A 12650-nucleotide genomic window follows, 5' to 3' on the forward strand; every position below is an offset into this window, starting at 1 on the left:
CTCCAGGGGAGCCATGCACTTGATACTGACAACACTTCAAACCTAGGTGACTAATACATACCAAGCATATATATTTTGCACAACTGATATGAAATGAAGATAATCTCATCCCTAATGATCAATGTTGGTTAGATCTCTAGCCACATTTTTTGTGTGTGTTCTATGGCATTTGGTATGAAATCTTCTTTATATGCTGTCTCATGGAATTAAATCCTAACTCCACCAGAACTCAATGGACTTCAGGAAGAACCAAACATCGTCCTTACTCTAGCAACAGATTCACACAGCCCAGAGAAACAGCACTATCACAAGGTTGCCTTCTGCAACACTTTACCATATGAAAAGACAAGGGAAACACTCAGCAGGTAAACTGTTGAACAAACTGTGCTATTGATTCTACAAATATGCATAGGAGACATTATCTCCCATATATATATATATAGATAGATATACATATATGTATGTATGTAAATTAAGTGATGATTGGTCCTAGAGGTATTTCTCTTGGGAAACAGAATCAGCTGTTTTCACACAAGGCAGGAGATAACAGACACAGTCCTGGACCAAGCTCGGTTGAAGTCGCTCACTGCCATTCCCTGGATATCTCTCACAAACTCATCTCACAGTGAGAGCTGATGACATGAACCTCTGGCTAAAGGACAGTGCAAAGAAGCTGGGCATGAATGTACCTGAAAGCAGGAGGCAGAGAAGGATGCCTGTTACATCCCCAAGCACCAGCTTTGATCTGTGACTGCAGCCTGAGCTCTACCAGTACAACTGCAACAATTTCAGCACAAAATCCATACAGAGATTTGGTCACATGATGACAGTAACAGACATCACCTTTGGGCATGCAGTTTGTCTGTCTTCCCTAACATCACCAAGTTGTGTTTCTCCTGTTGTGGGCAATTCAGCCTAAGAACCATACAATGTGTGTCCTGGGCATGTTATCCATACATCCAGCCAGATTCCCAGGCTTGAGGCATCTCTATTACCTCATCAGCATGTATTACAGTTTGGATGCTCCTTTGAGTTCTCCTTTGCAAATGAAGTAAAATGAAAACAATTAAAGCCTGCACAAAGCCAGAGGCTAGGGCATTCTAATTTCCTCTGGCTAAACAGAAAATGAGTAGATTAATTTTCAGAATACTTGTGCATGAGCACAGATGCCAGAAATCTCTATTTCCCCTTAGCAAGGCTGCTTTTCATGTTTTTTAATTTATTTACAAATCAAATATTCTTCAAGTGGGTATGTTTTACAGGATCCTCATGAGTATTGTGAATGACAAACCAAAGGGCTAGAACTCCTTAAGTGATTATATAATCTGAGACTTGCCAACCACTGGGATTTTACTGTATAACCCTGACGAGGATAAAAAGCAGCCCTGCATTATTAATGCTAGCTCTGTGTTCTTTTTTTTTAACTCAAGCAAAGGCACTTACTCTGAAAGCTGTTCACTGAGAAGATGTTGGGATGATAGAATCCAGCCTTGCAAATACATTTGTAGGCTCCAAGCACAAATCCAAGGCCTTTAATTGGCATGCACTGTGAGAAAGGAAAAAAAAGGAAAGTCATGCAGATGATCACACAACTGTATACTCAGATGTACATTCAAGCATAAAAACATTACAAGATACTCTGCACAGTCTTCTAAGAACAAATAGGCACTCCTTCCAGACTGACAGTATTTCATCAGAAGCTTTTCCCACAGTCATATATCACTCCAGCTTTTTTGCCTTGCTGTTCATCTCCAACAAACAGCAAAGACAGCTATAATCAAGCCTGTCCCACTGATAAACTGACCAAGTGACAAATTTGACTCTTGCACATTTGATCTAGGCAGGACATTAGACAGCTGTGGCTTCTTTTCTGAAGGGTTTCCAGCACTTTTCCCCAGCACAGCAGGTGGGTTTCAGACAGCTGGAACTCACACTATGTGAGGAAGAACATGAACACCTGCAGCCCAAACCTTCTGCTGGCAGCACATGCTGGTGCCTCCACAACAACAGCAAAGTGGAGCTAGTCCAGCTAAGAAAAAGACAACTACTTGTTAGAGAAAATGGCTGCAGACATAAATCTGAAAGAGAATAAATCTATGCCAACAGGAGCCCCATACTTTTAAAATATCTTGTAGCACTATGTGAATCAAGTTTTGTTTAAACTCAGCTTCACTCTTGCTTGGTTTTGACATCAGGCCACACAAAATTCATTACTATGACAGAACATCTACTGTCAGACAATTTCTGTTAATCAGATGGACTTTGCCTAGTATAGAGGGAAGAAACAGTCCAGCAACATAAAGGCAGAAACACTTGTAAAATGATGATTCCCAGTACAGTTCATTTCACTTCATCAGATGAAAGTAGACTACCAGACTAGATGCCTTTCCCATGAGTATAGGTGTACCATGAATATGAACTAGACACTAGCAGTTCCCCAATGACCAATTGAATGATTTAACTCAAACAGCCTCTGTCCTCTCACCTCCATATTTTTCACTTGTTTGTGACTGTCTGTGACTTCAGGATATGCTTCAATATCTGCCTGTGACTAGGGGGAAGATGCAGAGGGCAAGGCTAACTAAAAAATACCTGAGTATAGAAAAATCAAATGCACCCCAAGAGAGGACAGTCTGTACTGTAGACACTCTAGAAAAACTCAGGAAAAAGAAAGCTAAGCGTTTCTTATTATCTCAAATCTCAGCTTTGTCACATAATTCTGCCTGATGTTAGGGAGGCCACTATGGCACCATCTCTCCTTGAACTCTTTGCCAATCTGATGGCAGGGCTGTTGGAAACAATTAGCAAGTAGGAAACTGGTATGCAAGAACACTGAAAATTCATTCAGCCTTTGTATAAGAATTACAGAAGAAAAAAAAGGAAAGAGAAGGCCCAAAACTTCTTTTTTTTTCCTCACAGTTTATCTTCACCCTGCAGAAATGTGACTGTTGACAGGGTGGAGAACGGGACAAATTGAAGCGGAATGAGTGTGTGTGCCAGTCTGAGGACAGCCAAACCTCTTTAACCAACACAGAAAGGTAGTTAAAGTAGTAAAAATACTTTTTCAGATAAAAATTCTCTTCTGTGTTCTGGCTTCTTGCTCTGTAAGATGAAGGTAAATGCTGCTGTAGAGACTGAATTTTCTTTTTGAAGAAAAAGAAGAAAAGAAGTAGCTCCCACTGTATTATGTGAATGCTGCAGCATCCCAAGTACTGTATTCATAATACTGTGCCACTGAACAAATTTATAGAATCACAGAATTGCTCATATCAACTATGCTGCAGGCTCATGAATCTGTTCTGCAGTAAAATCAATGCTTTACTGATCAATCTTTCACAGACATCCAATATCCATACCAAATAAAAACCTGCAACTTTTATTTTATTGTCTCTGACCAGTCTAGAACTTCAAATGTTGTTAACTTTTACTGGTCTAGGACATTATCCTTTTTCCAGAATTTGGCAGCTGTAATACAGCTTAAAAACCATCAGTCAAATTGTTTCTTGCAGCCCACATGGTCCCAGGTAAAGGTGTAATAGGGATCAGAATATCATGTTGACAGGTGGGATGGAGAGAAGGAGAGAAAGAAGCCTAGATCCCTCTAGATGCAATTTCAAACTCTGAAATTCCACTGTGCTTAACATTACATGGAAAGAAGACTATTTACAACCTGACTTTTTAAAAGAAATTGCAGCACCTAGGCAGGAAAAATGAGGCCAAAAATGGGAAAAATACTTTCTCTGTAAAGAAAAAAAAATCATTCTTTTTACAAAAGATCTAACAGGTTATATTTTATTAACCAATGGTGACAAACACTATGGTGAAAAAGGTAATAAATAAACAGTTTTCTGCTGTACAAAAGGAGTTCAGCAAACAAAGTCCAGATTTGTTTGCTATGGTAATTTACAGATAAAGGCTTTTCCTGGCTGTCTGTAGGTGAACCTACATGACACATAGCAGGCACAAGCCAGCAGCTCTTGTCCTTGCCCTCACAAGTGGCACCTGGTTCCAGTGGCCCCAGTGGAGACTCTGAGCCCAAACCCTGCAAAGCTGCACCTGCCCAGCCCACAGAACTGGCCATGGGCTTCAGACCCAGGAACCCAGGGAGCACAGAAACTGAGTGAGGCACAACAGGCTCTGCAGAGAGATGGATCAAATGGGTCCATCCATGAAAACACTCATCTGCTGCTGGGTTACTTGAGATTTGATCCATACAGAATTTAGCATTGAATAAAAGCAGATGTGTGAAAAATACCTGCTTCCACATAAGAAAAAAAAAAAAAAAAAAAAAAGAAAAAAAAGAAAAAAAAAAAGGGAAGCATAAAACTGACCTGGTTTCAAATTTCATTATAAATGTGAAAGCACAGCCCTGAGAATAAACTCACCATATCCTGAGTATTTTTGCCTCATCAGTAGTCATCAGCTTTTAAAAAATCATACTTTAATCAATTCATAAAAGCAGCTACCTTAGGATGGATCAGAAGCTCCATTTAGGCTTGTATCACACCTCCTGTGTGCCAGCAGCCAGTGTTGGGGCAAACAGTGAAAGCTGCAAGTGGCTGCTGAGTGATTCTTCACTGACATGCCCTTCAGGACACCACACTCCCAAATGGAATTTGTATTGCTTTAACTTCCAGTTTTTATAGATGGCTTGGTTACAATTAAGATCAGCTTTATCATTATGTTTGCTAAAGAGAGAGTAATAGGTGTCTGTAGAATTCACAGAGTGCATTTATTTCACTTGTCTGCTCCCTGGTATTATATTTTCAGCTTTACAGTATTAGTATAATGTAATGACTTCAAATCTTTTTATAGTAAGCTTTAAATCATATGTTCAGCTCAAAAAAACCTTAGATATTCCATGAATATTTATCTTGAGATTATTTATAAACAAATAACTCCCAAATCAACACAAGATTCTAACACATTTAAACACAACATCTAGACCAGCTTTTTAAAAGTCTGTATTGGTTTAATTTTATGCTGCTTGTTGTAAAGGACAAAGTTGGTAAAATCTAATGTGATAAAGATTATCTCTGTTGGAAAAAAAAGAAAATAAACCCTTCAAATAACCTGTGCAATTTGAAGTCTGAGCCAAATCTTCTGGCACAAGAGAGACAAAGCCCTTCACCAGATGTGATTAGCCGGAAACCAGCGAGGAAGTGCTCAGCAGACACACCAAGCAGGCGAGACATCCAGAAGGGAAGAAAAAGGCAAAAACAAACAAGTAGCTTCAGAGAAAGCATGTGGCACCATGTCCCACATGTAATTTAGAAACTCAGTAAACGATTACACAAATCCATACATTGGCATTCTGGAGCAGAGGGGGCAAACCAGCAATTTTACAATATAAGTTAAAAAAAAAAAAAAAGACTAAAAATACAGCCAGCCTTGAGTTTGGTACTTCAAGTTTTTCAAAGAGCAGCTTTCAAAATCTGTATTTCCACATGCATGCAGCAATGAGGATGTCTCCCTTTTCTAAAGCCAACTCCTTGTTCAAAGGATGAAGTAAGAGCTATATCATGATAGATAAAGCTTAACAAAGATAATACAAGTAAGCTCTTTTTTTTTTGCTCTGGTTAGGGGCAGCACATAAGGGATTTCTAGAAAATGAAATGTATAGAGTAATTTTGTACCTGGCACACAATAGCAACTGGAGCATGTTGGTGTCCTGCAAAACCCCAGGAGGATTTTTTTTTAATACTGTTTACCACTCAAGTGAAGGACATTCACTCCTAAAAAAAAAAAAAAACCCCAAACCAAAAAAAACCAAAAACCACCAAAACAAGCAAACTCCCCTACAACAAGAAATAAAAATATTAAAAAAATAAAGAAGATAAAAGCCAAAGTCTTTTTGCCTAAGACAGTGACAGCTCTGTCATTGAAAAGGCTTTACCCATTGTCTTTTCTCACTTCATTTACCCTTCAAGACCAGAATGCTGTGTTACAGTGTGTTTGCAGCCTGACAGGTGAGCAGTGAGCACATCCACACATCCCAGAACCTTGTGCATCACCTGGGAGGCCCTGCTTGTCTCCACACAGCCTGGGAGGCAGCCAGATTGCCAACCACACTGCTCATTAGCTTTTCTACTCAAACATTACATTTTGGTACAAAGAGACAGGACAGGGTTGGCCACTCTATACTTTTACTGCAGGGTTACTTAGGCCCCTGTGGATCTTCTCCTCCTTTCTTGCATTGGTGGAGGTAATTACTTTTTATATTAAAGTTAAAAATGTGTTTTCCAGCAACAGGAGACTTAGAATAGCATTGAGTTGTTTAAATCTGAGTCAGTCAAAGCACAGCAACAGCTAACCTGATTCACTTTAGAGCAAAGGTAGTTGTCAGGACAATATCTGCCTTTATAGTTTGATGCTTTGCTAAAAATTCTTCAGTGCTTTTTAATTTGATTTTTCATTATTCTGCTTTTGTTAAGCGTAGGATGAGAATAAATAGAGATGGACAGGAGCCTCAGCTCATTCACACAAATAATGACACGTGGCACATGACTACTGACAAACCATGAGCAGAAAAGTTAACGTCATTCATCATGTAAATGCAAGGGGCTGTAGAGTTTTTAATATCTAATTAACCTCTTTTGAAATGTGACTCAGTTGGCTGATCAGGATTGTGTTTGAGGACACACAGGGTTGACTCCTTTCTGGTTCTCCTTGTCTTCACTTCAGCCATGATGATGATACCAGCCCACTGGTGGACAAACACTAGCAAAAAAAAAATGGTGGAAGGGGAGCATTTTGCAAAGAAATGAAGAGAGGAGATCAGAAAGATGTACAAACCTTCTTGGAAGATGGTGAAAGGGGAGTAAGTTTAATTGAGCAGTGTTGAAAGCTGGTTACATGGGGATCATGGTGGGGATAAAGAGCAGAAAACTCATCAACAGCTGTTGCCATGCACATGGAGAACCCAAGGCCAGCTACAAACAGCTTCCCACAGTCAGGATCATTTACAGACAGGTCAAATAACAACAATTATAGAGGATGGGTAGATTGGACACTCATAGGTTCTCAGCAGTGATATTTTTTAAGACAGATTTTTCATTGCCGCTGAAAATATCTGTGCAATCTACTATGAAACTACTTCAAAAATAAAAATCTCTTTATCTGATAGTCTGGAATTGACATTGATAACCTGAATATTATTTTGGAACAGATTAAACTTTGCTTTTGATTAACATATTAAACAATAAAATGACAATGTCTCCTCTCCTAGAAAACTGCACTGCAATTACAGGGGAACCTGTTAACAGATACCAAAGGGACTGAGAATTTTATAGCCATTAAATAATGCAGTGTAATTAATTCAAAGGCACTTTCTCAGGGCCAGACATCCTTGGCTTTGAAGATGAGTTAAGACATTTTTCACCATTAGCACAGGTTAAATTTCATTTAGAGCAAAGTTTAGTTCACTTCCTCAGGGTCTTAATTAAGGGAGAATTCTCCTCATACTGTCTCTACAACCCTTCCTTCCTGTCACTAGGGTAATTCCAGGCTCTACACATGGGCAATACTGGAAATATCTACCATTATCTGCCGTTCCAGAAGCTGTCAAGTAAAATGCCAAATCACAGAGAGGTCCTTTACCTCTGCATGGCTGGTTCTGCCAGCTAGTTCTGCATTCATCTGTAGCTTGGCAGCAACTGCTGCAAAGTTTGCCTGAAGATGAGCCACACGGTGAGACAGGGGATTAGGAAAGCTTGCCAAAATCTGCAAGAATGTGAGTCATTTCCGAAATCATTGTGGGGAGGAAAGCTGAATCTATTCCTGATCCCTACAAAAGATGCAGTGTTTCAAGAAATGCAGAAACCCCTAACTTTGTATTACTTACCGATGAAAATTTTTTAATCAAATTTTCAGTTGGCCCATCTCTGCCAATAAATGTAATTAGAGGCCCTATGGCAATGCAAACTAGTTCCATTCTGAAATCCATTTTACACACTTATAAATTTTATTAAAAATATTTATTTACAGTACTAAAAACAGACTTTCATATTTTCTTCCAAAGGTCAAAAGGAAATACTAGAATAGCCAATGCAACCCAGTAACTCATCAAAACAATTGTGGTGCTCAAGCACAGAAAACTTATTTGGAATAGGAAGGAGTAGCAGGGGGTGGAGGTGCACAGGAATTGCACAGCTCATCCCACAGAAGGGCACAGCCAAACATCCAGGAGCCTGCACTGTTCTTTGGAAGGAGTCTGACTGTTGAAGTGCTTCCAGCATGGACAGCCTGCTGGCCCTGCTAGCAGGAAAGGGAAAAAATTTCCTATGGTTCATCCAAAAGCTAACAAATAGCTGCTATAATCAGTAGGTCATTTAGACACATAATTCAAGGAGAGGAATAAAATGGTAGATAACAGTGCATGATATCTCAATAAGTTAACATGGACAACATTGCTAAACCAATATTTTCTAGCCAGCAGATGTATCTGTCATTTCTATTGCATTTCCTAGCAACTATTCATGTAATTACTTCTTTATTTCTAAAACATGATTTTTAGGCTGATTCCACACACTAGCAAGACATACATAACCACATTACAAAGACTTGCAACGCTTTGTCTCTGTTTTCACAGCCCACAGTCACTTTCTGGACTTACTGCCTGGTTCCACACAGTCCAGCAGGAGTCAGAAATTTGCTAAGTTCCCACAGGCTTCATGAAAACAACATCCTGCTAGAGAAGAGATACCCTCTGAGTGTCCCAGATGAGGGGGAGACTACATCATGAGGGCATACCTTTTATTAGACATCAGAGAATGCTTTTTGAACACTCCACAGTCACAAGGAAAGCTTTAGCTGGCACCGGTGCCATCAGTGAACAGCAGAACATCCCATAGACAAACTCAGGAAGTGTGGACTGGATGAAAGGACAGAGAGGTGGATTGAGAACAGGCTGAATGGCAGGTCCCAGAGGTGATAATCAGTGGCACGGTGTAGCTTGAGGCCTGTCACTAGTGGGGTCCCCCAGGGTTCAATACCAGGCCCAGTATTGTTTGACTGATTCATCAATGGCTTGGATGAAGGGGCAGAGGCCTCTTCTGTTCCAGCAAGTTCACAAAGCTGGCAGGAGTGGCCCAAGCCCCAGAGGGCTGGGCAGCCCTTCAGAGGGGCCCTGACAGGTTGGAGAGATGGACAGAGAAGAACTGTCTGAAATTCAACAAGGGCAGGTCCTCAAGAATCATCTGGACACAATCCTGTGCAATGTGCTCTAGAATAACCTGACTTGAGCAGAGAGTTTGGATAATTCACTGTGGTCCCTTCCAACCTGACCCATTCTGTGATCTGTGATAAGAAAATGTATTAGGAAACCAGGCTATAACAATCTGATGTTCCTGTTCCTTGGTATTCAGCCCATCTTTAGGACCCAGTCTACTTTTCCAGAGGCTTTGACTACTCAAGACCTCCTGGAGTCTTGAGATGAGTCCAACTGGGCAAAGTTGAATAAGTTATGTTCCTAGTTACAAAATTAATTCTTACTGAAATTCTACTTGAGGATTTTGTGTGAAACCTGCTTGAGAATACAGCTATATAAAGGCTCTAATTTTAATATATTTGGTAATTTTTCCCTTTTATAGTGGTGTCACATTAGACAGAAATGGAAGGAAAATACCCACCTCTCTAGTACTTGAATGAAGACACAGCATCTTCTACTACAAAACAGAATCTGACATAATTAATTGCATGAGTCTTTCTATCCATTTGCTGGTCATTGGTAAAACTAAACTCTCTGCTATGTTCTGTCCATCAGCAGCATGCATTTTAAAAGCACATTTCTTTAATTTAAGACAGCCAAATCCTGCATCAGAATGCTTGCTCTGTCCACAATTTGATCAATAGTCTCGCATTAATTTTGCTTCATACTGGACTGTAGCCTCTACAGTTTGACAACGTGTCAACTCATTGGGAAAGTTAAAGTTACTTACAAGACACTATCAGAATATGAGTTTTTCTATTTGTCAAATATATTTCCATGTTCAGGCACAATTCTCCCATTCTCAGGGTTGGAATGTTCCTCAGAATTAAAGTTCAAAGCACAGTTACTGGGTTTAACCACGATCTGAGCTCTGTTGAATTACAGATTATTCTCGATTTCTTTCAATCCCACAGTGAAAAGAAGCACCATATTGTTGCTGTCAGAAAAAGATCCTCTCCAAATCCCACTACTTGACAGCAACACCTTCACACTGCTCTGCACAGCCTGGAGCTCACTCATGATGAGGCACAAGTCCCACAGAGGTGCTGCATGTCCCACTAGCACCATGAAAACAGAGCACCCACTATTTGCCAGCTATTTGATAGCTCATTCCACCTCTTCTTAAGCACTAGGCAAGCACAGGAGTTTTTAAAAATGCTGTGGGAAAGACAGTTAAACTTTTGGGCAACAAATCAGAAACAAAATGTTATAATAATCTACTATGAAACAGCAACACACTTGATAAATTAATATCTGTCTAGTTGCTCACTGCTTCTCATCTGGGACACCTCAGAGATCAGCCAGGAAAATGAAATCCTGCTTTTTGCTCTGAATACTTGCTTTTTTCCTGCAACCTTTTTCAGATTTGATGAAAAACATCCTAATTTTGAGTAGTAACTGTTCCATAGGCAAGTCCCCACTTCTAGGTGTAAAGCTAGCTAGAGGGTTGGTGATCAAGGCCCTTATATGAAGCCATCATATTCTAGACAGACACCTTGAAAATATTTCCTCTGTTCTTCTGCTTCACTTATTTCAAATCTAGATTGTTACTTTTTCCCAAAGCCAATGTAGCCTTGATGACTCATATCTCACTCCTCCATTGCCTTCTGGAGCTGGGGGGTTTGGCCATGGATGTAAATTCCTCAGAAGTTTCATTCTAAATGGCTGGGTTTGATACTTACTTTGCTTCTCTCTGTCCATCTTTGTTTTCCTTCAGGTTTGCACTTATTCCAACAAGGTTATTCCTGTGCCCTGGTGATTAAAAGACACTTCTCCCTGTTCTTGACTGCCATTTCCTGCCCAAGCTGAGCTCCTCCTTCATACAAGGCTACAACCTTCCTCCATTTAACATCAGGGAAGCCACACACTATGAAACTGTTCTCTGAAGGTCACAGTGTCACACGAGCTTCAATACAGCCCTGCAAGGAGCATTCAGACTAAGAATAAGGGTTGTGTCCAGATATTGATAGGAATGGAAATGCTCCCTTGTCCTGTCTCCAGCAGGGAGTCCCTGTGCCACAGAGCCCTCTCACACCCACAGGAATTCTAAGGTGATGTCTGCTGGAGCACATCACCCACATCTCAACTGGTCCCAGAGCCCTGCAGCAACTTTGGGACACTCTCAGGGCAGGGAATCCATGGAACAGCCCAGACTCCCAAGTATGCCAAGGTGGCCTAAAATCTCGGTAGCAGCCCTCCTCTGTTTTGAGATGTTTAAGCAGGACAGCTTTCTTCTTGTATGAATCCATAGTATAACTAATCTTCACCACAGAAGTGCAGCCACATTTAATCAACCTTCTGAGATGCATAACACTACACATTCCAAAGTGATGGTCAAGTTCAAATGTAGGCTGGAAGGATGATTTTTTTTTTTCCCAATTTTTTCAGTATGCTGTTTTTCCTTGGTTTAGCAATGCCCTGTTTTTGAGCCAAGGTCCCAAACCTTGGGACAAATTGCCCAGTTCTAAAATGAGTTCCCTGCTAACCCAAACAGCAGATGGCCACACCACAGAGATATAAAATGATGCTCCAGCTTGCAGCACAAAGCTAAAGCAAAGCATCAAACAGTCTCTGGAACTAGAAACTCTGGAATTTTGTATTCCTCCTCCTGACAGGGTAACTACTGATAACACTATTTGAAACACACATGACTGCAAATTTTGAAGCCCTTTTCCTGGAAATCATTAAGAATGCCAGAACATTCAGCAAGTTTACTTGCACAGTAATTATTTCTTCCTCAAGCGCTGGCAAGAAGAGTGGTAGAAAAGTAACACTAAAACTCAGGAATCAAAGTAGCCTTCAGGCAGTACAGTACCTATCACTCACCAATTCTATTTAATGAACTTGCATGAAAACAGGGTGTAATGAACACCAAGTAACATGGTACATCATCTAAAGAGAAAGCAAGCTGGAGTTTTCTCTCTATTATTCAGCAGCTGCCAGGAGCTGATTCACAAAGCATGATGGACTGGATCTTTTCTGACATCATTAAAATTAAAAGTGAAATTGTTTTCCATTATTAATTATAGAAATGTCCCTCTTGTTTTCAGAGCTCTCAGAAATGGTGAAACAGCATCTGGTAGCAGTGCACTGGAGACAAATAAACTTCAGCAGACAATAGGATGTTTGGAAGAGTTTGCCTCAGACTGAACAAAATGTCAAGTTTGCTTTCCATGTGACAGAGCAAATCCATTTTTATTGGAAGCCACTACAGAAATAGCACCAAAGACCTGCCAGCCTTAATGTGACACAGGCGTGTGCACACAGGCATCCACCCCAGCTCTCTATCTTTACTTTTTAACTCTCATTTTGAAAGAACTTGAAGATGTGGCAACAGTTACTGCTTCTATCCACTCGCAAAATCCTGGGGACCAATGAAGCTACAGCTGGGACAAATCAGGGCAGAACCAAGTCCTTTCCCACAACCATTGATTTTATTTGG

At 40.3% G+C, this 12650-nt stretch overlaps 1 protein-coding gene across 1 annotated transcript in view; it reads right to left on the reverse strand.

Moving 5' to 3' along the window:
• Positions 1-12650, reverse strand: part of GPR158 (G protein-coupled receptor 158) — a 199993-nt gene that overhangs the window by 116410 nt on the left and 70933 nt on the right. Inside the window, exon 3 of the mRNA XM_064704089.1 lies at positions 1444-1546. Coding sequence (XP_064560159.1) covers positions 1444-1546 — 103 coding nt within the window. The remainder of the gene's footprint in view (positions 1-1443; positions 1547-12650) is intronic.

Source organism: Zonotrichia leucophrys, chromosome 2, assembly GCF_028769735.1.
Source record: "Zonotrichia leucophrys gambelii isolate GWCS_2022_RI chromosome 2, RI_Zleu_2.0, whole genome shotgun sequence".
Classification (NCBI taxonomy): domain Eukaryota; kingdom Metazoa; phylum Chordata; class Aves; order Passeriformes; family Passerellidae; genus Zonotrichia; species Zonotrichia leucophrys.